The 25,178-nt window shown below is 40.7% G+C and overlaps 1 protein-coding gene across 6 annotated transcripts in view; it reads left to right on the top strand.

Annotated features, from left to right (window-relative positions):
• Nucleotides 1-25,178, top strand: part of ABL2 (ABL proto-oncogene 2, non-receptor tyrosine kinase) — an 88,668-nt gene that overhangs the window by 47,266 nt on the left and 16,224 nt on the right. For 3 of the 6 annotated variants that reach the window (XR_012492912.1, XM_019730271.2, XM_019730065.2), the window contains exons 2-11: nt 7,541-7,603; nt 8,794-8,964; nt 12,538-12,833; nt 15,209-15,481; nt 16,536-16,620; nt 17,969-18,146; nt 19,050-19,234; nt 20,579-20,731; nt 21,627-21,716; nt 24,690-24,863. Coding sequence is in view for 5 of the 6 variants with exons in the window: in XM_019730271.2 (XP_019585830.1) it covers nt 7,541-7,603; nt 8,794-8,964; nt 12,538-12,833; nt 15,209-15,481; nt 16,536-16,620; nt 17,969-18,146; nt 19,050-19,234; nt 20,579-20,731; nt 21,627-21,716; nt 24,690-24,863 (1,668 nt within the window). In the remaining variant the exon portion in view is untranslated. Of the gene's footprint in view, nt 1-3,000; nt 3,117-7,540; nt 7,604-8,793; nt 8,965-12,537; nt 12,834-15,208; nt 15,482-16,535; nt 16,621-17,968; nt 18,147-19,049; nt 19,235-20,578; nt 20,732-21,626; nt 21,717-24,689; nt 24,864-25,178 lie in introns of those variants that run through there. The other 3 variants (XM_074322289.1, XM_019730436.2, XM_019730356.2) reach the window with 3 other exon arrangements.

Genomic DNA, 25,178 nt, shown 5'->3' with positions numbered 1-25,178 from the left:
CTCTCAGTTCAGATCCTTCTTTTGCCTTAGCTTAAGTGTCACCCTCTTTAAAGTAGTTAATTCCCCACCCCAACCTGGTATCTTTTATGGACTTGATTTTTTGCCAGCACCTGATTTTCTCCTGCCCAGCAAAGTGCTTTGCACATAGTAGCCACTCAGTATTGGCTGAGTGAATGAATCCTAATGGAGATTAAAAGAGCCAAATGCAAAGGTATCAATGTTATTTTAATAATTTAATAAGTGGGGATATAGAAGTGGGTGTTATGTATGTAGTTGTTGTCTTTCTATTCATATATAGTTCCCAGATTTTCTATAATGAGCATATATCGCTTTTATAGAGTAAACTTGAAAACAAACCATTTGAAAAATGAAAACATGCCTTACCACTAATAATTTTATTGTTTAATCTTCCTAGGCTTTCATTTACCATTTTTTTTGTTGATTAGTTTTTTTGTGCATACTTTTTCATTTCATTCGGTTAAATGTTTAAGAAGTATTAGATAGTTAAGATAATTAAAAGCGTAGAATCACAAAAGAATATTCATATTTTCTTTATATTATACTTTTGTGTATGTCTTCATTTTCCTAGTTTTCTAACTTAGATACTGTAGTCTTTTAGATTTCATTCCCACAGAGCTGTTTTGTGCCTTCTTTCTATGCCTTTAATGACTTTGCCTTTTTCTGAACTTTGCCTAATTTCTACTGTGGGAGTTGTGTAGGTTTTTCTTTTACTTTTTCTTTGAGCTGCATGAGTACAGCCAGCTGTACTTAATGTAAGGGTGCTCCTGGATGTCCTATCATTATTGTAACTATTCTTACCCACAGATTATAAATAGAAATGTAATTATTGCCTATATGTGGCTTTGTACAGAAATGTTGAACGATTGAGGGTTTTTTTTGTTTGTTTAGGGGAGCCTTGTTCAATATGTTCTGTACAGTGCAATTCAGAGGGAGATCAGCATGCTTTAGCAAAAAGTGTATGTTGCTTTGTGTTTGTGTATGTAAGTTTATAGCATAACTGGAGATGTCTGGTTGCCTAAATAGGAGTCGAACACAGAAACAGCACTGATTAGTTCTCCAAATTCATGAATGAGCTGTTTAAATTTATATAGACATTTTCACATTCATAATCCCTAATAAAAAAAATTCTCACTGTTTATTCTGAACTGTCCTCATTTAAGAGTGTGGTGATTGACGTGAAATATGCAGCCGGACATAGGAGGAGAACGAGTGTGTGTGCTTCTGTGGATTGATCTTACAGGGGTGTGTTAAGTGAGGAAAGCAAAGTGGGGAGAGTGAAGTATCCTCCTGTTTAAGAAAAGGGGAGGGGATGTGAATGTGTGTCCATTTACTCTGTGAAAACTGTGTAAAGAGAAAGCGTGCACATTTAGGTTACCTCTAAGGAAGGAGTAAACGGTAGAGGGGCGTATGCTTCATTCTGTAGATTCACCTTTGGAACATGTAAATATTTTATATAATAACAAAATTTTAAAAGCAAGACTTAAACATTGAAAATAAAATGAAACAAACTGACTTAAGTGCATATCCTAGTGGCAGCCGTTCTCAAAGTTTGATTGTGTTCAACACATCCCTGTGTTGACATTTGCACTGGTGCCAAAGCACTGTGGGTAAAACTGTTTCTGCCGAAATAGAAGTCACGGTGGTGGCTTCATGATGTATGATATTCCATTGTAGGTATGTACCACATTTTGTGTATTCATCCCCTCTTTACTCCTGGTTCCACTATAGGAGCATTTGAAAATGTAACTATTAATTATTGGTAATTTAAATAGCAGATTGACGATTAAATGGTAAACACGTGGTATAGACTATAGATATGTATTGAACATGGATCATGGCGCTCCTTTCCGTTATATTTTGTATAACCTGGGGAAGGAGAACTTCAAACTGGTATTTGAAATTCTGAGTCATTAACTGAAGTGACCGTTAGTTATTTAACTCTTGATTTCCCCATAATGTTGGCAGTACTGGCTTGATAAAGGTTAATTTCATTGCAAGTGTAAGCTTTGTTGTCATAAATGATTAATAATCACCTACATTGAAGTCATTCTTCCTCTAAGGTTACATTATAATTTAGTTTCAGCTTAATCCTGCTATCCTATACGTTTACCCTGTTACCTTTGTTGACCTGGAACCTAGCACAGTGGCTGGTATGTGTAGGGGCTTAATAAACATTTGTGGAGTCAATGAGTCACTGAGTGTTCTTAGCTGTACAGCTACATTCTTGTATTATTTTTGTAGATTATACCACTAAAGTTATCCACTAAAGTTATTTGTAGTTGTTACTACTTTAATTCTCATAAGATACTCTCTCATTTTCAGGTTCTTACATTTTATTTAACTTTGTTCCTATAAACAAATATTAGGCTTTGGCTTTTAAAAGTTTTAACACTCAAAAGTTGAAAACTATTGTGCCATGTTTTTAACCTATATTAAGTTGTAGAGCCAAACTGTTAGTGAAGGCAGTCATTTCCTGGCTTCTGTGCTTATGAATCAGGTTGTAACTATTTCTTTGACTTTGGATTTGTGGTTTCTCGGACTATTTTAAGTGATGCGAAAGATGAGTCTCCTTAGGCGTTTCCTCTATTTTAAAAGTGTGGTGTCTTATTGTAAACAGGTTTTCTTCAAGGAAATTTTTCTCTGCAGTCTCACTTAATCATCCACTTAGGAATGAAATCCCATCTACGAGTATATACACTGGTCCCTACATATTTTCCTTGTTACCCGTTTGTTTTTTCACAATATTCCTAGAGGTTTTGATGTAACTCCATTGTAACTCATTCTTCGCTGATTACTACACATCTTCCTTTAGGTCACCCTCCACCCAGTTTGGGGCTTATACATTCTGACCCTTCTATTGGTTCCCTCTGGCCCCTGAGGACATGAGTCAGTGTCACATGTATGTGATCTTGCTTGTCAGAGTGGAATTCTAAGACTTTCTCTTGACTGAGAGCAGTTTAATTTTGTGCTCCTGAGCAGCGGAATGGTCCTCGGGACAGTTGTGCTTCCACCTAACAGCTATGGCCGCGATCAGGACACGTCGCTTCGCTGCCTGTGCAGTGAAGCCTCGGGACCTGCTCTGCCCAACCTGACAGGTAGGATTCAGAGGGGAGAGTTGGGGAGGGTGGAGAATCACCGTGATCAAGTGTGCGTGGGGATTCCCAAAGTTAGTCTTATCTACCACCTTACCGTCTTCGTCCTTGGCCAGGGAAGTTTCATGTGGGTATTTTTTTTCCTGGTGTTTTACAGTATTTACTGAAAAAAAGAATAAGTGAGTCATGTGTAATATTTTGTGGTTTAGGATACATGTGGCTTGATATGGAGAACTTAAGCTGTATTTTGAGAACTGTTGAATGGTTTGCCCAACCACCTTACGTAGTTTTTAAAAGGTATTAAAAAGTATTAACTTCTTAGAGAATATGCAGTCAGGTAAAGTAGAATTCTGGCAAGATACGCCTTTTTAAAATACTTGGAAATGCCTAAGCTAGAAATTTTGTACAACAATTTTTCCAGTTGCTACCTAACAAATTTCTAATTACAGTAATAAAAGCTATTGAATGACTAATTGGTGAAAAGTGTTTTTAATAAAATTAAACATTAAATTTAGGAATTATCTGTGAATTTGAGTTTGAGTCTTATTTTGGATTTTAACTTGTTTCGTCATGATAATTTACTTTGTACAAGCTGTTTCTGTGTTTAGCCTTGTTTTTATTGCATCCTGCAAGTGTGTTGGTAGAAAAAAAGTAATAAAACTGCCTTTTCTGAAAAGTCATAATGTATCTCCGCTCCCTGGGTCCTGTATTCCATAAGTGAAAGTCAGAGTCTTCTGTTGTCTCGTCACGTCTGTGATCTACCTCTGTAACAGTAATAATGAAAGGCCAACTCGCTCTCTAATGGACTTAGTGTATAGTAGTCACTTCACATTGTTTAAGAAGAAAACATTCCCAGCAGACACAGGTGCATTTGGGCAGGCACAATCCGAATCATCCAGATGTTTCTGTTCTAAACTGATGATGGAGGTGGCATAGGCTAGACCCGCTGGGGAACTCGATGACCTTTTCTTGCTCTTCCTATAGGATTTGTTTGTCTTTGTCTTTTTTGCCTTTTTCCTTAGCTTGGTCTCCCATTTAGTTCTTTAACTCTATGATTTTATACATGTTCATTCTTGGCCTCAGGAAAAGGTTAAGATGTTTTTTGTCTTTGAAAAATTTTCTGTTTTGTGCTAGTGGGTAGGATAGCGTTTCAGTGGATAGTCTGTGCAGACGGATTGTACAGGAAGTTGACCCTTAGTTCTGTGAGAACAAAAGAGTTAGTGGAAAGAAAAGAAAGGAAGGAAAGAAGATCTTTTGACTTGACCAAAAACATCATAAAACCAGGGATGGGAAGAAGGGGAATGGGGAATAAAGGATTGTTTTCCAAGTTGTGATTCTTTTAGTACTTTGGCCTCAAAATTTTACTTTTATCCTGTATTTATTATTCTGTATATTTGAGCAATAAATGTACAGTGTTGTTTGGTCTGAATATATCTTTTAAGTATACTTAAAATTGTGCCCAGGTCTCACTCTCTTTTCTCCTTTTGTCAAATAACATGGTTTTTAAGAAGCTGACTTGCTTTTGACAATCCTTCTTTGAGCTTGATGGAGTTCCTCTTCAGTGCAGCTGCACTAAATGTCACAGATACGTCCTTGCACGTTGACAGTCTGTCACTCTTCTGTCACCAGTGCAGAATTACTGCTCATCCAATTTAAATGCTTTCTGTTCTCTGAAACCTCTTCTGACTCCAGAGCTTTTTTTCTGTCCTCTCAGAGCAGCCTCTGTGAGTACAGCAGTCCACGTGATTCATTTGTTCAACAAATCTTTTTTGAGAGCCTCATATACATGCATTGTGGGTGCTTGGAATTTATCAGTGAAGAAAGCAGACAGAGACCCCTGTCCTCATAAAACTGATATTCTAGTTGTGGGAGTTAGGGTAATATACATGAATATAATAAATAAGTAAATTATACATTTTGTGGTAATGAGAGCTATAGAGGGAAATAAATTGGGAAAGGAGACATGGGGGATGTGGGAGTGTTGTCAGGAATAGATGTATTTTAAAATAGGACAGTGAGAGAATGCCGTAGGGAGAGGGTAACATCTGAGTGAAGTGTCATGCGGGTATCTTAGGGAAGAATGTTTTAGGCAGAAGGTAAACCAGGGCAAAGGTCCTGAGGCAGAAGTGTGCCTGCCTTGTGGAAGTAACAGCAGGAAGGCCAGAGGGCAGAACGAGGTAAACTAGGGGAGGGGGAGCAGGAAGATGAACTGGGTAAGAAGTTGTAAAGGGCCTTGTGGGCCCTTGTGAGGACTTGAGCTTTTACTCTAACATACAGGTAGGTAGCCATCTGAGAGTTTCAAACAGGAGCAACACAAGCTAACTGATGCTTTCAAAACTGGCTGGTGTGTTGCGAATAGACAGAGAGCAAGGATAGAAGCGTGGACATCAGGAATCTAGTGAAATAATCTAGGTGAGGGACGATGGTGATGACAGGTGGTAGTAGTGAGGGGGGTGAGAAACGAATAGATTCTGGATATAATTTTGAAGGAAGTGTCAAGAGGATTTATTGATGGATTGGATGTAGTGTGTGAGAGCAAAAAAGGAGCCATGAATGATTCCAAGGATTTTTGTTGTTTTGCCCCCAGCTTTATTGATATAACTGACATATAAGGTTATGTAAATTTACGTTTGCAGTGTGTTGTTCTGATACACTTTATATTGCAGAATGGTTACCACCAGAGGCTTAGCTAATACATGCGCCACATCACAGAATTGCCATTTCTTTTGTGTGTGTGGTGAGAACATGTAAGGTCGACTCTCATACCGTATTATCTGTAGTCATCGTGCTGTACATTAGATCCCCAGAACTTACTCATCTTCTAGCCAGGAGTTTGTACTCAAACTTGCAAAGTTTTGTCCTGAGCAACTAAGAAGATGGAATTGCCATTAACTGTGATGGGGCCTTCGGTGTGACAAGGAGATTTGGGGAAAGAATGGAGAGGAGTATTTTTATCGTAAGTCCACATAGCGGTTTATAATCTTTATAGTCTGAAGCTCAGCGTGATGTCTAGTGTATAGTAGATGTTCACTAAAATTATTAGTGTTATAAACTTTAAATTTTAATATACTGTGTTTCACAAAGTAAGGTGTAAACGTATGGCACTTGCAGTTTTTGGCCTCATAGGGTTTAAGAGTTGGCTTCCGTGTCTGATTACTGTTTCTACCTTAGTCATTGATAGTTCAAAAGTTATTGTTACGCTTGATTTTTGCTCCTCTTATAATTTCAAACAGGGAACTTGTATTTAAAAAGAAGGAAGTATACTTGAACTGTTTGATAATCATTAAACAATAACGATCACAAAACATTGTAACGTGTTAACTACCATCACTGGCAAGAAACATTTATCAGTGTGGATCACGTTATGTTTAGTATAGAACCTAATATGGGGAATTTCTGTACTTCTTTTGGCAGCTCTTTTCACGTTAACAAAGGATTGGCTTTTCATAGCCCAGTGGAAATACTGCTAGAGTAGGTGATGTTTCATTAAAATGAAGAAGAACATAGTACATGTGGCCAGTTGAAAGGATATTTCTTACAATACGGTGTTTTGTTTGTTTTGTAGTTCTAATTGGTCATCTTAGGACGTAATACAGCTGTTCCCATTCACTATAACCACCTTTAAACAACAAGCAACACATCTGTTTCGCATTAACTCGTCAGGACATTTGGGCATGTCGTTAGGTTTGTTGTATTCTTAATGTAAGATAAAATTTAATTAGCTATGGAATTTTATAGATGTGTTCCCGTTTAGGAGGAAGGAATGTGGTGAAGTGAATGAAATAAACTCTAAAACTGTTAGAAGAGATCCAACCTACAGCAGGAATTTCTGTCTATTTCTTGTAGACAGTTGCGAAGACATTTTTAAAACATTGGTTAGTGCTATTTTTAAGGTAAAACACATCTTATCGTTTCCCATCACTTACATTTTTGTGTAATTTAGTCATTCATTCAGTCAACAGTTATTGAACACCTATTTAACTTTCGCTGGAAAAAAGATACTGTTCTTATGCCACAGAGCACTTTGTGAAGTTTGGGAAGTCAGCGTGAATTGAGGAGATTATAAAGATAAAGAAAGAGGGTATTTCATGCAGCAAGTGAACTGCTTCTGTGAGCCCATGTGAGACTTCCTAGGGGAGGTAATATTGGAGCTGAGTGTTACAAAGTAAGAAGCCAGCCAGTCAGGAAAAGGGTGGCATGATATTACGTTCCAGGTAGACAGGACAGTGTGAACAAAGGTAGGAAGAAGCATCCCGGTGTGTGTTCAAGTTTCAAATTGGAGGTTGACGTGGGGAGAGGTGAAGCTGGAAAAGTAGTTGCCCTGCTCCCCAAAGCCTTCGCAGGCCTGTGAAAGGGGCTTGAGCTGCATGGTGAGCTATCGAAGAACCCTGGGAAGAGTGACATGGTCAAATTTTTGTTTTGAATAGATCACTTTGCCAGCTGTGTGGAGGATGGCTTTGAGGGAGACAAGACTGGAGGCGGTAGTCCAGGTGAGAGACGCTGGGGACCTGAACCAAGGCTTTGCAGTAGAGATGGAGCGGATTGGAAAAGAAATCAAACCACAGATTCGAGGGTGTTGCTCCTTCAAATATGATAACACCAATTTTAAATTAACGTTAAAAAGTAGTGCAGGGGAGAGGGAGAGAGACATACTTAATAGAAAAGTGTTGTATTACATAGGCTAAAGTTAGTGGCATGGAGCTGCTAAAAACAATTCCAGTGATCAAGAACATCACGACTGGAAGACCAGTGTATGTTTTGTATAACTGACCTGGGCTGTAAGAAGCTGATGATATTTAATTATGGTACAGGGGTCACTTGTTTGTGTGGTGTGACTAAATTTTGGAAGAAACCAGGTCTGACAAGGCTTCAACCATTATACCCGGTAGAAATTCAATAAATGTCCATTGCTAATGATATTTTCTAAAGCCTTCAATTAAGTACTGATATTTTACAAAAATGTGCCATCTAAGAAAAGAAAATAGGGCAATTTTTTTTCATTAAAATAATTGCATTGTTATACACAGTGCATGGTAACACAAAGGTATTTTGGAATGCCAAGAATATTTGGCATTAAAGCAAAACATTTTTCTGTTATTTAACAGGTAATTTTAAGATGTTTTTTCCTAGAAGCACTATTTCTACATGTAAATGGAGCGTCTGGATTTATACAATATATACATATTTCTTAAAAGTCTGTTAGCTTTTCCACAATTTATTTTATATGGAAAGAGTAAGAGAATGAGGGTAGTTGGGAAAATTTATAATAACTGTTCCTTCTTAAAACCATCACCACCAAAACAAAACATCCTGTATGTTTTATCAAACAAACTGCCTTTTTTTTTTTTGAGACTTCTGTTTTTCATTTTGAGAAAACTGCTTTTCCTATTATTTTAGATTTTGGTGAATGCATATGAATCACAGGTAACTGCTCCTTTTGTGTTTTTCTCTGACTATCTTGTTCTATTTTCAACAAGTAGATCTTCTCTCACATTTAGGAGGCAGTGCCATTTGCTCGTGCTTCGATTCCACAACTATGTTATACCCTGGAGCTGTCAGTCTGTGTCAGCATCTGTCAGATATATGCCAGCAGCTAAAAGACTGTGTGATGTGTACTGAACTCAAATGAATTTCCAACTGCTGACCTTACTCCGACTTCCTTTCTCTGTGTGTCTTGCAGAAGCCTTGCACCGCCCCTACGGCTGTGAGGTGGAACCCCAGGCGCTGAACGAAGCCATCAGGTGGAGCTCCAAGGAGAACTTGCTCGGCGCCACTGAGAGTGATCCCAACCTCTTCGTTGCACTTTATGATTTTGTAGCAAGTGGTGATAACACGCTCAGCATCACTAAAGGTGAGTTTCTGTGGGACATCCTCGCACTTCGCAGTTTCCGTTAGTGGTTAGGAAATAAAGGGGGTCTGTTTTAGATTCTGCCTCTAAAATTAGTTAGGTGATTTGGGCCCAGAAACTTTGGGTTCATAATTGTCTTTTTTTTTTTTTTTAAATCTGTGCATGGGATATTGCCACTTTGTCTACTTCATAAGCCTATTAAAGATAAAATGAGATAAAATACTTGAGAAAAACCCACACACATAAACTTCCCTCATTCTCAGAATTCTGTACCAGTTATTTAGTTCAGCTGACGTTTTCTTTTTCTGGAGCAAGACTTGGAGTGTGAAGAAAGTGGTCCAGTGATTCAGATCCTGACACAAGCATTGCATCTTGCTGTGGACCCGCTTTGAGTAGCACTGGCCTGGATACCTCGTCTCTTATTTGTGTTAATGTGGATTAGTAGAAGGAATAGTACGAAGGGTTTCCATTATAGCAATACTTTCAGATTAGTTGTTTGTTTCAGTAGAAAATTCTTCTAAAAGGGAACACTAAGAACATGACCAAGGAAAATCATCCATTTTTGGTTTTTTGAACAAGGACAGAAAATGTGGAACTTTTATGGGAGAGAAATAGTATGGGCCATTGTCACTGTGTACGTGACTTGGACCACTAATTTGTCTAAGCTTGTTCTTGTCATTTGAACCTATGAAAGCCTTGTACTGGGAAAAAATATGTTTCAGGATAATCTTTAACTAAAATTGTAACTCAAGTGATTATTTGTCAGACATACACCTTTTATTTGTAGGGTTCAGAATGAGGTATTAAATGGGAGTGGATATACCAAGTTAAAAAGATGGGCCTCCACTCAAGGATGTTACCCTTAAATAAAGATTTTACATACATCAGTTTTTAAAATCCAGCCACATTCATCAAAAGCAGAAATCCTTAATACTGAGTTTCTCAAACTAGATTATAGATATGTCCCAGAGTGGATATGATGGCATATATGCATGTGCCCGGAGGTTTCAAAGTCATAGAAAAAGTGCATGATTTCCTAGTGTCAGTTTGCTTAAAGGTTTTGGGTAGTTTTGGGGTTGGATGGTGATGGTGTTTGTATATGTGTGGGGTGTGTATTTATGCATTGAAGGACATTTTTACATAGAGTTTTAGGATAAAGCAAAGGACTTCAAAGACGCTTTATGTTTGTGGTAGTCTCTGGGCTAGAACACAGTCTTACACTTTACTGATAACTTGAGTGGAGGAGTTTGTAAGTGGTGACTCAGGACATTCTTTCCCAGGTATAATTTGCATGGCAGTTGTTTCCCGGAGAGCTCAGTCACCAAGGAAACATTGATAGCGAAAGTCTGTTGATTCCTCAGTTACCAGTTATGGGAACCACTAGTGTGCAGCTTACCAGATGGCCAACAGTGATTTCTCCTATACCCCATGAAATGCCAGGTTCTTACTCATATAAAATGATGTCATGCTAAAGCTATTTTATTATTTTAAAGACAAGAAAATATATTTTGAAAATAAAAATCACAGTGCTTATTTTAGTTCCTTTTTCTTTGAAGATGACATTTTGCTTGAATTAAAAAACAAAAGTCTCGAAATTAGTAAAAAAACAAAAACAAAAGTCGCCCAGGATTCCTGTGTCAGTGGGGCCGGCCTTTATATCCCTACCAGTCCACACTGCTCAGCTTGTATGGTTCTCAAAACTGCCAGGAGAGGGCGGCCGGTCAGCTCAGCTGGTTAGAGCATGGTGCTGATAACACCAAAGTGGCTGGGTCATGGGCTACTGTGAGGGGCGCCCTCCTTAAAAAACAAACAAAAATCTTCCAGGAGAAAATTCTTCTCCTAACTGCCAGAAAGAGAGGAAAACAGACAAACAAAAACCTGGGGTGTTTGACTGTATCCTAATTGCGAAGACCTGTCACTATACCTGTTCTTTATAAGGAAGCGACAATAATATACTTAGGAAATGACTAGTCTTTACTTCTTCCAGTTCTTGTGGAATAAAAGAGAAAAGTTACAGAGCAACTCGTTTACTTTTGTTTTTCTAGCAGCACTAAGATTTGTTCCCTGCAAATGTGTTTGGGGAGCATTTACACATTTGTGCATTTCCACCACACCTCCCCCCACATTCTTATCTGTATATATATATATTTTATATACATATACATGTATGTGTGTGTGTATGTGTGTGTGTGTGTGTGTGTGTGTGTATAAAAATGTGTGTAAGTACATACTCTTGTGCTTTTTCTCATTGAATGTCTCATATCCAGGGTCAGATAGTAGAGGCTGATACCGTGTTTCCCCGAAAATAAGCCCTAACTGGAAAATAAACCCTAGCATGATTTTTCAGGATGACATTCCCTGAACATAAGCCCTAATGCGTCTTCTGGAGCAAACCTTAATATAAGACCCGGTCTTATTTTCGGGGAAGCACGGTGGGAAGTTATCCTTTGGTCAGCATTTCTGTGGACCACTGGAAAAAGTTAGATGGCTGCCAGAATAACGATTTTGTTTTTCCTCAGTAGCCTTTGTCTGATAACTCCCGGGCCCCGTGCTTGTGATTGATTTGGCTTTTTTCTGCTTTCCGACACTGAGAAGTGGGTGTGAACTCTATGGGAAGGCTTGCATCCATCTCTTGGGGATAGGGGCCTAAAGCCTTAAGAGGATTCTTTAGGTTCCCAGTTCTCACTGATGACATCCCTCTCACACTGCCTGTTTTGTCTGTGCAGCCAGCGTAGGGCGAGTTGGATGCTGGCAGAGTCTGAAGCTGACGTTCACAACTTGAATGGGGCCGTCAAGGACGCTGAGGTGGAGAGCAAAGATACTCTGAGTAATCTGAGTTTTGGGTTCCAGCATCAGACTCAGCTTCCTTCCCACACACTCATTTTAGAGGAATGGATGGGAGTGATTCAATCTGCATGAGGCAGGGGAGGGAAAATACAACTGTTGTAAAACCTGAGTCCTGGAAAAGACTGTTGTGGTCGTCCTCACCGCTCACCTCCCATCCCCCAAACAGGTTTTTTCTGAAAACATTGCTGAAAGCTCTGTGGCCTACGCTTTTGTTTTGGTTTATTTTGTTTTGTTTTGTTTACATGGATGGTTTTGTTGCCTTGGTGCCAAGTGAAATTTAGAAGTTATGTTGTATTTCACATGGCTTATCCCTAAATCCTTAATCATTTGTTAGTATTGAACCATATGTAAGATACATTCCTTGACAAACGGTTTTTTGGGGAAAAAATGAACTATATTTTTCTTTTGAAGAATGAGACTGTCATTCCCAGCCGTGTAGTAACCTTTCTATCTTTGTATTCCATCTCACTACCATACATGCAGTTTCCTGAAGACATGTTTTAGTTGGTGTAAAAACTTTAAAAACCAGTAGTAAATGCCAGAAAACTATGCTTCTTTTGTTTAAGCTACAAGCTAAAGAGATCAGTGAGGATATGATGAACAGCCAAGTTTGTTTTCCTTATTTTAAAACATTTTCTTGGCGTAAAAGTTCCTGATTCATTTTTCAGCGAGTTTAAAGTTTAACAACACACTGGGATAAAATGTTAACATCTTGTCTCTCGTGGCTAGGTGAGAAGTTACGAGTCCTGGGTTACAACCAGAATGGGGAGTGGAGTGAAGTTCGCTCGAAGAATGGCCAAGGTTGGGTGCCGAGCAACTACATAACCCCAGTGAACAGCCTGGAGAAACATTCCTGGTACCACGGGCCTGTGTCCCGCAGCGCAGCGGAGTATCTGCTCAGCAGTTTAATCAATGGCAGTTTCCTGGTGCGAGAAAGTGAGAGCAGCCCTGGGCAGCTCTCCATCTCGCTCAGGTACGAGGGGCGTGTGTATCACTACAGGATCAATACCACCGCGGACGGCAAGGTGAGACCCACAGCCGCCTCCCACCATGGGGCAGAGTTAGAAACTATATTCACATTCGTGTCTGACAGGAAATACAACAATCGCTGGTGTGAGTTTGGGCTGTTTGGCATGTTGAGAGCTTGAGAGCTTGTTCTTTTCAAAAGAATATGGTAGTGGAAATTGAAAACATGACCTAGATGTGAAGGTGAAGACTGAAGGAAATTGCTGGATAAGTTAGCTGTTCTAATCAACATCGATATACAGATATACACATATGCATCCAATACCTGTATACACTGTGTAGAATTTATAAATTAAACCTTGTATCTTTGAAACATACAATAATTTCTACCAGAAGTTTCACAAAGTAAGAATTTCGACTTCTGAGATGGATGTTGATTAGTAATATAAACAGAGATGGATGTTGATTAGTAATATAAACAGATGAACCAGTCATTTAGCAATTTACATGTTGGAAAGACCGGCCATTTTAGAATGGAACTGTTTTACTTTATAAACTGTAAAGCATAGTTATGCCAGTTATTCTGTTGTACAGTAAACTTAGATTAAATCATTTCTTCCATTCTTCCCTCTGTGTGATGTGCTTAGTAGGGAAAGAGCACAGGCTTTGGAGCAAGCGGACCTGGTGTGCTGTGTCGCCCCCGCATTTATTGCTGAATTTTGTGACCTTACATCAGCCTGTTTCCCATCCCACCCTATTGGACTGTTGTGAAGACTAAATGAAATAAATTCCATAAAACATAATGGCTGGTACAAAAGAAGACAGTAAATTATTCTCGTTCTCTTTTGCACCACCTTCCAGGAGTGTCTCTTGACAAAACCAAATAGAATCAGATGATAATAATGTAAGAGAGACCCAGCAGCTCTACTTCTGGTTGTACACCCAACAAAAAGGAGTGCATATGTGTGCAGAATGCGTGTACAAGAATGTTCACAGCAGCGTTAGTTACAAGAGCCAAAGAGTGGAAACACCCACTGTCTAACAGTAGTAGAATGAATTAATAAATTGTGGTACATTCATAAAATGGAATCTCATACAATAACAAAGTGAACACAGTAATACTGCTCACACCATCAGGAAAAACTGTGGCCCGCCAGCTGCCTGCTCTCGTGTGTAAATAAAACTTTATTGGAATACAGCCACACCCATTTTTTTTATGTGTTGTCTATGGCTGCTTTCTCATAATTAAGCAAATTTGAGTAGTTGCGACAAAGTGCTCTGGCCACAAGCCTAAAATATTTACTGTGTGGCCCTCTACAGAAAAGTTTGCCGGTGCCCATCGTAGGTGAAGCTCACACAGGTAAAGCTGAGTGAAGGGGGTTAGTGATTGCCAGGGAGGGGGAGGAGGGCATGGGAATGACTGCTCAGGGCTATGGGTGGATGGACACGTTCTGCAGTTCCATCCTGGTGGGTGGACAGCCTTGTGCACATACCTGCTAACGCCACTGAATTGTACACTAGAAAAGGGTGAATTTTAGGGTATGTAAATTATACCACAACAAAAAAAAGTTGAGTGAAAGAAAGCAGTCCCAAAACAATACATAGTGTATGATTCTAAGGTGTTAGACGTCAGCAGCGTGGTTAGTAGCTGGGAAGGCACAAGGGAAGCGTCTGAGGTGCTGGGGGTGCAATTCTTGGGGTGGGAGGTGTTACCGTGGGTGAGTTCAGTTTGTAAAAATCAGCAATTCTCCACTTATTAATTGCATACTTTTCTGTGTACAAGCTTTTCGTTTTTTTGTGTTTTTTTTAAATAAACTGCTTTGGGAGATTAAGGTCCAGGATTATCTAACTTTACATTTCTTGTTGCCTATCACACATTAACTACTATTTTGTTAGCAATTCACTGAAATTAAATTTGTGGCTCTTTTTTTAATGTCCTAGACACCCACAGCACATCCTAATTAAATAAAAATTATATATTTGAAGACCCTCTCTGCCAAAATAATTAAATGGTTTTCGAATTATGTTCTGTGCAAGATCTGAGGGAGTATTTCATAAATACTTTTCCAGGAGGCTAAGTTCCGCCTCTTGCCTACTTTAATCAGACCGCCTCTCCCTTTAGCTGTCTGATATATCTGGGTTCCACGGGCTCCATGCTTGAAAATATTTGAAGACCAATGACCTTGATGATCCAGAGAAATATCCTGGAATTTTTTCTCAAGACTAGAGCTAACTTAGGAAGCATAGGAAGAGTGGCTTAAATAAGATGAAACTGACGTTCTGTGTTTTTCCTCGCCATCAGCATTTAATTCTTTCATTTACCTCAGTAAGATAACCTCCTAGCTGCATATCTTCAGACCAGTGAAATCACGGGCTTTTAAAATTTTTCTGATCTCTTTTCAAGTTGGTTTAGCTTTCCTTCTCTCCTCACCAGGTGTACGTAACTGCCGAGAGCCGCTTTAGCACCTTGGCAGAGCTCGTTCACCATCACTCCACAGTGGCTGATGGGCTGGTGACAACGCTACACTACCCTGCACCCAAGTGTAACAAGCCTACAGTTTACGGTGTGTCCCCCATCCATGACAAATGGGAAATGGAACGGACAGATATTACCATGAAGCACAAACTCGGGGGTGGTCAGTACGGAGAAGTTTACGTTGGCGTCTGGAAGAAATACAGCCTGACAGTCGCTGTGAAAACATTGAAGGTGGGTTGCTGAGAATTACAGTTTTCAGGCATCTCTTTCTTTTGTGCCGAATCGCTTGGGAATGTCAGCATGCCCTTCTTTAACTTTGGAACACATTCCACCCACGGGTGCCAAGCACATCAGCAAATTGTGGTGATCAACCCTCGTGCCACTGTTCACTGCAGCGTGTCGGGACCCACGTGTGGGGACGGTTTGTCTCTGCAGGCTGTGGATGGAGGTCCAGTGGGTGGTTAGAAGCAAATTACAAGTTACAAAAGCAGAGCGGGCCTCCTCACAACGACCCCTGCTGGACAGAACACCTCTCCCTCTCCCTCACCCCCTCCTGTCTCCCCCTCCTTCCCTCCCCTGCTCTCTCTCTGGTTTTGTCCTTTCTCTCCCTGCCTCTTGCTACCCCCATCTCCATGAGGGTAGATCACTTCTTCTTGTTCTTAACAGTCACAGAAATCTTTTTCCTGGTGCCATTCTCTCTTTAAGCATCCTGGTATCAAATTCCAGGGTTGTCGCTCATCATGTTCTCTGGAGAGTCTCCTGCATGCCTCACCACTAGGAAGGGCAGCTCTTCAGCTATGAGTAGCCGTCAGATCTTTCTAGCAAGTATTTATTAAGCATATTCTGAGTGTGAAACTATGCCGGGCCTTGCAAACATGCGTTGCTCCTTAAGGAATTTGTCAGGGAGACAGACATGTAAACAGTGAACTGTTCTGCCTCCTCTTTCAAAGGCTGAACTTTCCACGGAAGCAAACTGCCAGAGGACTGAGCTATCACCTAAGTCTCCCAGGTGTCGGCTGTGATAGGACATAACTGCTGAATTTTGTTCAGCCTGCTAATTTTTACTCGTTTCATGTATTGGGTAAATTCAAGGACATCTTTCTTTCTTAATCGGACTTCTGTACAGCATATTAGGTTATGATCAGATTTCTTGAAGTAATATGCTAAAATATTCAGGAGATGCCCCCTTTTAAAGCTGAAGTTTTAGGATTGTGAGTTGACTCAACTGATTAAGACGGGGTTTGTCCCTTTCCTCTTTTTCTTTCTTACTTGTTCCCCTGTCCAGGAAGATACCATGGAGGTGGAGGAGTTCCTGAAGGAAGCTGCAGTGATGAAGGAAATCAAGCACCCTAATCTGGTACAGCTGCTAGGTGAGGACGCGCGCCAGAACGCACGAGCCACAGGTTTCCTCGGAGATGCTGGTCCCCAAACCCCATTATCTTCAAATCCTTCTTTGAATCACTGTGGTAGAAGCTCCACGTGTGACTCTTCTTCCATAATGGTTGTCATTTTAAACAGCAGGCTTTGTGTTTAACAGTCACCTGCGAAACAGTGGCCTGGATTGATGGCAATGTGTAGAGCCACCCAGCTGTGCTAATTGCTCCCGATTCAAAGTTCAGAGTCACTCAGAATGAGTCCAAACCAAAAACTTGCAAATTAATTTCACAAAACAAAGAGACATTAAACAAAGGACTGTTGGAAAGCAGCAGATTAAAAATTGTGACCACACCCATCGGTTTACCATTACCAGCAAGAAAGTGCCATGCTCTGAAAGATTGGCAGCTCACCTGTTCAGGCCACAAAGAAACCTGTGTCTGTAGCCTTTGCTCTTTTAAACTAGGGCTGCTTTCTCTGGGTGTTTAAAGGAGATTCTTGTTGGTTCATTACAATGAATCTGTCATGGACCAGTGAAACCTTTGACTAGGGAAACAATTGTAATCTTGTTACAAAGCATTACAGGCCGGTTCACATAATCTTCAGCATGGGCACAGCTGCGGTTGCTGTTGAGCAGGCACTGTTATTAGCAGCAGTTGAGGATGGGAGTTGTGGGCAGAACGCTCCAAATGGCAGTTGTCCTGACCCCTTATGGAATTAACAGGTAACTCTGCTTTTGCCCAAACAGCAAATATGCAGATGAATATGAATTTCCAGGATTATATAATGGAAGTAGATAGTCCCTTATCAACCAACTTCTTAACCCTGCTATATTATTTCCAGAAAATTTGATGGCAAGGAGGGAAAAGATATGGCCAAACTAGACTTTCCAAACTGTTGCTTATTCCTTTTTTTTTTTTTTTAAGTTTCAGGTGTACAAAGCAATCTAATAGTTAGACACACCCCTCACAAAGTGATAACCCCCCCAATCTGTTACCCCTCTGAGATCGTATATAGCTGTTACTAATACCATTGACTAAATTCCTTATGCTATACTTTATATCCCATGACTAGGTATAAATACAGATAAAAAATTATAGTTGACATTCAATATTCAACTTAAGCTTCAGGTGTGTAGCACAATGATCAGGTATCTACACGACCCATGAAACGATCTCCCTGATGAGTCCAGTGCCAGGCTGGCACCCCACATAATCTTTATAACATTGATTATATTCCCCCCACATAATCTTTACAACGTTATTGATTACATCCCCCATACTGTTGCTGATTCTTGCCTCAGTGGTTTGGAGTAGTAAAACTAGCTTTATCCTGAACTCTCAGGTGTGTGTACTTTGGAGCCGCCATTTTACATCGTGACTGAATACATGCCTTACGGGAACTTGCTGGATTATCTCCGAGAATGCAGCCGAGAAGAGGTGACTGCAGTTGTGCTGCTCTACATGGCCACTCAGATCTCTTCTGCAATGGAGTATTTAGAGAAGAAGAATTTTATCCATAGGTGTGTAAAATCTGATTGCTTGCGATGAGCCATGAAGCTGCCTTGCTTGTCATGCAAATAAAGGGAAGAATGTGAGAACCTTCCCTCAAATTTTCAGATGATTCAGGAAAGTCGTTTTCCTTTTTACAGGGCCTGTTACAATGTTATTTCAAATTTATAAACCTACTGTGTACTCTGATTAAAGTATTAATGAGGGTCCTTTGCTGTTCCAAGAGCCTTTTGCTCCATCTAGTGGCTTAATTTAAAAAAGAGCTTTCTGTCTTAGAACTTGAACCCTTGTGGAGGAGCGTCTGTCGCTCACCTGACACCTGCCCCAGTGAGCAGTTGCCCCTTGAACAGCATGAGTTTCAACTATGGGGGTCCACTTATACACAGATTTTTTTCAATAAATGTGTATAGTACTGTAAATGTATTTTTTCTTATGAATTTCTTAGTATTATTTTTCTCTACTAGTTTATTGTAAGAATACAGTATCTAATACATATAACATATAAAGTATGTATTAATTGATTGTTTATTATCTGTAAGGCTTCCAGTCAACAGGAAGCTATTAGTAGTTAAGTGTTTGGGGGAGTCAAGTTATACGTGAATTTTCAGCTGTGCAGGAGGGAGGGGGGTTCGACGCCTCAAGCCCCTATGTTCTTTGAGGGTCAACTTATTTATGAATAGGAACTCATTTTCTGAAGCCTGCTTTATTCCAGCATCGTATAACTTCCTCTAGATGACTGCTGGACTAGTGATGTATAATTAGTGGCTTTCTAGCATGTTAGCGATCATAAAATACTACCATATCTGTCAGCACTTCTCAACTCTGCACGTAGCACAAAGAACCGAGAGTAGAGCATTCCTGACCATTTTCCTTAGCACCTGAATGGACTCACATTAGGGTTCTCTTTCCCACAGAGATCTTGCAGCTCGTAACTGCCTGGTGGGAGAAAACCATGTGGTGAAAGTGGCTGACTTTGGCTTAAGCAGATTGATGACTGGAGACACCTATACCGCTCACGCCGGAGCCAAGTTTCCTATTAAGTGGACCGCTCCGGAGAGTCTTGCCTACAATACGTTCTCCATTAAATCCGACGTCTGGGGTAAGGTTGGAAGCGACGTTTTCTGCATGTGTCACTTTCTTTTCTTCATAAATGTTCTTAATTCCTTTTTTTTAAGTCCAAAATGCGTTTATTGGGATGCTTCCTCACGCATCCTGATTCAGGGTGCTTTTAGTTTTTAGTGCCTCTTCCGTCTGCAGGCGCACCCTTCTGTAAACCTTGCTTTCCCTCCTGTAAGCTGGCGGAGGACCAGGGAGCAGCCAGCACCCACACTACCGTTGGTGCATGGCTGAGGCCGGGGCGTGATTTTATAGCCTCCCGGGCATGTCACGTCCATGAGGTAGGAATGGGACTCTGCACAGGCGCTGCTTCTGTGTTTGCTCTTCTCTTCGTATAGCGAGGGACGCAGGAGAGCCTTAGTGCGAGGCATGTTCTCGTGGGGAAAGCTAAGTGTTCTTGATTCTTTAGAGCTTCTCTTTTATATGACCAGTATCCTTTGCCTATACCCGCATCTTTCTTCAGTCATTCAGCAAGCATTTATTAAATCCCTGCTATCTGCCAGGCATGGTACCAGGCACTTAGCATAGAAAGAAGTGTAAAGAAGAAAGTAAAAAAGTCTCTGCCTTCAAAGAACTCACAGTCTTGCTCTTATGTTGTACTGGAGTTCTAATGATCCTCTCTCTGTGGAGCTCCCTGCTTTCTACATTGGATTTTATTGCTTGTTTCCAGAACACTGGGACAGAGTAGCATCCTCTTTTCAAAGAAAGCATGCTGAGGTTTCCCCTAGAATTTATCCTTGTCACTGATTTTGTTTCTACTGCCCTGAAAAGCAGTAGGATTTAGTAGAGGCTCAGTGGACTCAACAGGTCTGGAAATTTGGATTGCGGGCCAATAGAAATAGTGGTAGGATTCTAAGTCACTGTTTACCAGAAATTTCAAACTCAGAAATAACCTGTGACAAAGTCAAGCAAATTCTTTTTTCTAGCGTGAATTTTATCTGATTTTAATGAGTCCATTTTTATATTTACTCCTCTGATATTAGCTGACTGAAAAACTGTGAAACTCATTAACTAGATCACAGATTGTTCTAAGAATAGTTTGATTATGCCCCAGACGTCTTATATTATCCTAGTTTATTCTCCCTTGTTGTACTAAAGGAAATCTAAATAAAAAATGGGAAATTTAAAGAAAACCATCCTGAGGTTATACTTGAAGCGTTCCTGTGGAAGGTACCTTGCAAGGATAAGTCATGCTCTAAGACTTAGAAGAATATATTTTGGGTAACTGAATGTCACCCAAAATTTGAAAGATAAGTTCCTAATGGTCTAAGATAAATAATAAATCAGAGAAGAAACATTAACCTTTTTTTTCCCATCCCTTACACAGCTTTTGGGGTACTGTTGTGGGAAATTGCTACATATGGAATGTCGCCATATCCGGGGATTGACCTGTCTCAGGTGTATGATCTACTGGAAAAAGGATATCGAATGGAACAGCCTGAAGGCTGTCCCCCTAAGGTTTATGAACTCATGAGAGCATGTGAGTATTTTCACATATTTTAATTTTGAAGGTTTAAGTCAGCAATTTAGGGTGATTAGCAAAATTGGAAACATTTTTCTTCTCAGTGTTGTTAGATTGAATTCAAGCTCATGACATAGAGCTGATCACTGATCAGCCAGTTGGCGTATTGTGTGCTACACCATTGAGTCTTATTGGAATCCCAAGAATTGTTATCCAGTGTCCAAATACTGACTCAGTTTCCAAAAAACATTTGCATGTTTCGTAGGATGAGGAAATTGGGTTTAGAGTTTAGGTAGGGAGGACTGTTTTCAGCTAGACAAAAGCGATTGCTAAAGACTAGGGAGAATACAGAAAGTAACCTCTGTGATGAATAAGCAAAAGCATCTGACTTCTTAAAGATGAGAAAAGTAGGAAGGTGAGTCGTGAATTAAATTGCAGTTGTATTTGAGCATAAATCTTGTTTTCTCACTGAGCATAAATCTTGTTTCTCACTTCTCATTGGTATTACTTACTGCCCTGTCTTTGTCAAATGTAAACTCTAAGCCACTTCTTTCTGATATCCTGTTACGTTTCTGAATATGTACAGCTGATGATATACCAGGTTAGAGTGAGTTTGAAGACAGGTTTAACTTCTTTTTCCAGTGGAAGAAAACTTGCCATTTTCTGAACTATAGCCCCACCCCTCTTCATTCCTACAGTAGAGGGGATTCTAACTGAGGCTGCATAGAAGGACCCGCCCTAGGAAGTGGGTCCATTACCCTCTGCGTCTGGAAGCTGGAAGCAGCTGCCTCACTACTCATTGTGCACGTGCTGTAACTCTGCTTAGCAAGCACACATCGTGATGCATCGGGTGTGCCTCTGGATGTATAATTCCTGCAAGGAGCTGATCATATTTCCTTCTTTGGTGACACAGGTTGGAAGTGGAGCCCTGCCGACAGGCCCTCCTTTGCTGAAACACATCAAGCTTTTGAAACCATGTTCCATGACTCCAGCATTTCTGAAGGTGAAAATGTGATGATTCACTGTTGGTGGCTTGTTCTGGGTGGTGGTGGTGGTGGTGGTAATCCCATTTCAAAAATGATAGACTCTTGTAGTGTGGGACTCCATTTCAGGATATTGAATTAATTCTTGGCCTTCATTATTCTTGTTTTGCTTTTCTTTTTGCTATTTTTAATATCTTTGTGTCTCCATATTTTTTATGTTGAAATTATATTTTGGAGCCGGCCCAGTGGCTCAGGTGGTTGGAGCACCGGGCTCCTAACGTGGAGGTTGCTGGTTCGATTCCCATTTGGGCCAGTGAGCTGCGCCCTCTACAGCTAAGATTGTGAACAACAGCTCTCCCTGGAGCTGGGCTGCTGTGGGCTGCTGTGTGCTGCCACAGGCTATTGTGTGCTGCCATGAGTGGCCAGCGTGAGCGGCCGGCAGCCAGTGAGAGCTGCTGTGAGTGGCCGACAACTGTCTCAGCTGGGGGTGGGGGTGGGAGCACAAGGCTCATTATATCAGAATGGGCCGGGGTGGAGGGAGGCAGAAGAAGGGGAAGAAAAACTATTAGAAATTATATTTTAATTAGAAATTCAGTCTTTTCATAAAGAGAATTAGTTCATTAGTTCTTCAAGCATTAACACTTATGTTGGGAAGAGAAGAGGAAAAAATGAGTAGGAAAAGTATTGCAACGCCCTGAACTACACCTACAAAGGCAGAACCAAGTCATAAAAGCAATGTCCAGAAATTCCATTTCTGGAAACAGAGTCTACGGAAATAAAAGGATGAACAAAGATATTGCATCAGTGTACTTTATAATATTGAGAAATTATGACCAATCTAAATGCCTCCTGGGCTGTTAATTATATCCATATAGTTGAATGTTTTAAAATGATATTCTTAAATATTGACAGGGAAAGGAGTTTAGAATGAGCATGTTATGATATGAACACTGAGAACCCTTCTTATCTAAAAAAACAAGTGGATGGACATATATAGACAGTTTCTTTTGTGTATAATGCCTCTAAAATTATCTGCAAGAGTCAGACAGTAAACCTACTTGCTATAAAAAGAGACTATTCCTAGAAAGCCAAAAATACAAAATTCTTAGTTACACTTGCCTATTAGACACTTGGATATAGTTCCATTTTATACATATTGTTCAAAATTTTCCTTTTCTTCATAATTGAACCCAGAACTTACTGCATAAGTTTAAGTTTAAAAACGTTAGAAGAAGCAGTCAGGCAAGTTGATTTTTGTCTGCTTCCCTTGGTGATTTACGATGTCTAGGTAAGTAGAAAGGGAACAGTCCAACACCGAGGTTGAATAGTAAGTGTGTGCGTCCTAGCCCTGTGCTACGTGGAATGTCTGCAGGTTGCTGAGGGCACAGCTGCCCTCTCCCAGCACTCTTCTTCTGGGTGTTTTTTTCCCTGTGGAGTCAAAGTGTCGAAGTCATTTCTCTGGTACTTTTGTTCCAACTTTTAAGTTCTGTTGAATGCTTAGTTAAATATTTCTCCTTCTTTTGAAAATGTTATATATCCTTTTAGAAAATCATCCCTTACCAGTTTTCAAAGCTAATTTCAATTCAGAATTGCTAAATGAGAAATTTAGCATTATTCAACCCGTATTTGATTAAGCATTTAATCTGTGGCAAGGACTATGCTAGTTCTGAGGACACAGATCTGACAGTCCCTACCTCAAAGGATGTATTTATTCGTTATAAGTGAAAGAAGCCTCCTCAGACTTTAAGGAATAAGAGGACATATTGGCTCCTAAACAAACCATGGAAAAGCGGGTGGTGCCAACCTCGGGTCTGTGGCAGCCACGCACTCAAGTAGCTTCATATGTCCCTGCTTCCCCCTCCCTCGCCCTCCTTCCCACAGCCACTGCCACCCAGCATCGCTTTATCCTCAGAAACCTGCCAGTGGCCGTGGGCACAGCTGCCAGCACCCAGCAGCGTCAGAAAGGACTCGCACAGGCTTCACTTACGTGCCATGTACCTATTCTTGTGGGATGTTAATTTTTAAAAATAATTACCAAAAAAAGTTGTAAAATAATTGTAAAATGTCACAATTTAGTTGATCTTGCTTGCTTTATTTTTGCTTAGAAATGCATAGCACAGGATGTCTTTGCCTCAGTAAAAGCCCTAGAACCTATGACCAAAGTTTAGTCAGGGCGGCTAATAGGTGAACACCTTTTCAGGAGCCTGATTTGCATGAAATGAAAGTGAATGGAATGCATCTACCCTCCTTTTTAGTACAAGGTGCAACCGAAAAAATAAAAGTGTCTGTAGACATCTGTTTGCTTTGTTCAGCCTCTGAACTGGCACCTGGTAAACGAGGATAGACTGATGGCTGGTACTGATGGCTGGTAAGCACGTGAAGCCCGCTCAGCATCACTGCTCATCAGAGAAGCACAAAACAAAACACTTACCCCAGAAAGGCTAAAAATTAAAACCGAACAAAAACCCTGGTAACGTAAAACTCTGGCAAGCATGCAGAATAATCACAACTTGCATACAATGTTAGCGGGAGTGTAGATTGGGACAGTCCTGGGGGAGATAGCTGGGCAGGACCCCACAAAGCTGAGTTCATGGGTACCCTGTGACCCACCAGTCCTGCTCCTAGGTGTGTACCCAGGAGGCAGTGCATTCAATTGTGAACCAAAGGATGTAGCAGGATGTCCCGAGCAACACAACAGCCCCAAACTGGAAACAACTGAAATATTCTCCCAGAGGAGAATGGGTGAATTTTGGCATATTCACACCCTTGAACCACTACACAGCAGTGAGGAAAACACTCCTGCCCCATGCAACAGCATGAGTCCACAGACATATTGCTGAGCAAAAGAAGCCAGGCAGAAAAGAGTACATACTTTGTGATTCCATTGTACATTTTAGTACTCTGTGCTTCAGTTCTTTCCTTTTCTGAAAAGAAAACTCCTTTCCTCTGTCATAAACCTGTTCTTTTTATCAGTGCCCTTGTCTTCCTCACAGAGGTTGCTGAGGAGCTTGGGAGAGCCGCCTCCTCCTCGTCTGTCGTTCCATACCTGCCCCGGTTACCTATACTTCCTTCCAAGACCCGGACGCTGAAGAAGCAGGTGGAGAACAAGGAGAATATCGATGGCACCCAAGATGCCGTCGAAAATTCTGCTTCCAGTTCCGCACCAGGTATGGGCCCCTAGACAGGCCTTGGTTAAGAACTGTGCTTCGCGTCCCACTTTCCTGCCCGTCTTCCCTGCGGAGAGTATGGCTGGCATCTGTTTTACTCACCACTCTGGTCCTCACTCTGCATTACCAGTGTGGGCAGTCCTGTCTCCGCACTGGCACGCAGCCCTGCATCCCACACCATTTCCTTACCTCCTGAGTCCCAAACCATCTTTACACTTCCTCACTGAGCCTGATAGATGGGGCCAGCTCGTACTGTAGTTTTTAGAGAAAAGCTGAAGGTCGAGGTGAAAACCGGCAGGATATTTCTTCCCTTTT

This window comes from Rhinolophus sinicus, linkage group LG17, assembly GCF_036562045.2.
Source record: "Rhinolophus sinicus isolate RSC01 linkage group LG17, ASM3656204v1, whole genome shotgun sequence".
Taxonomy (NCBI): domain Eukaryota; kingdom Metazoa; phylum Chordata; class Mammalia; order Chiroptera; family Rhinolophidae; genus Rhinolophus; species Rhinolophus sinicus.
The sequence above is the reverse complement of the archived record's forward strand: the minus strand, read 5'-3'. Positions and strand labels throughout refer to the sequence as shown.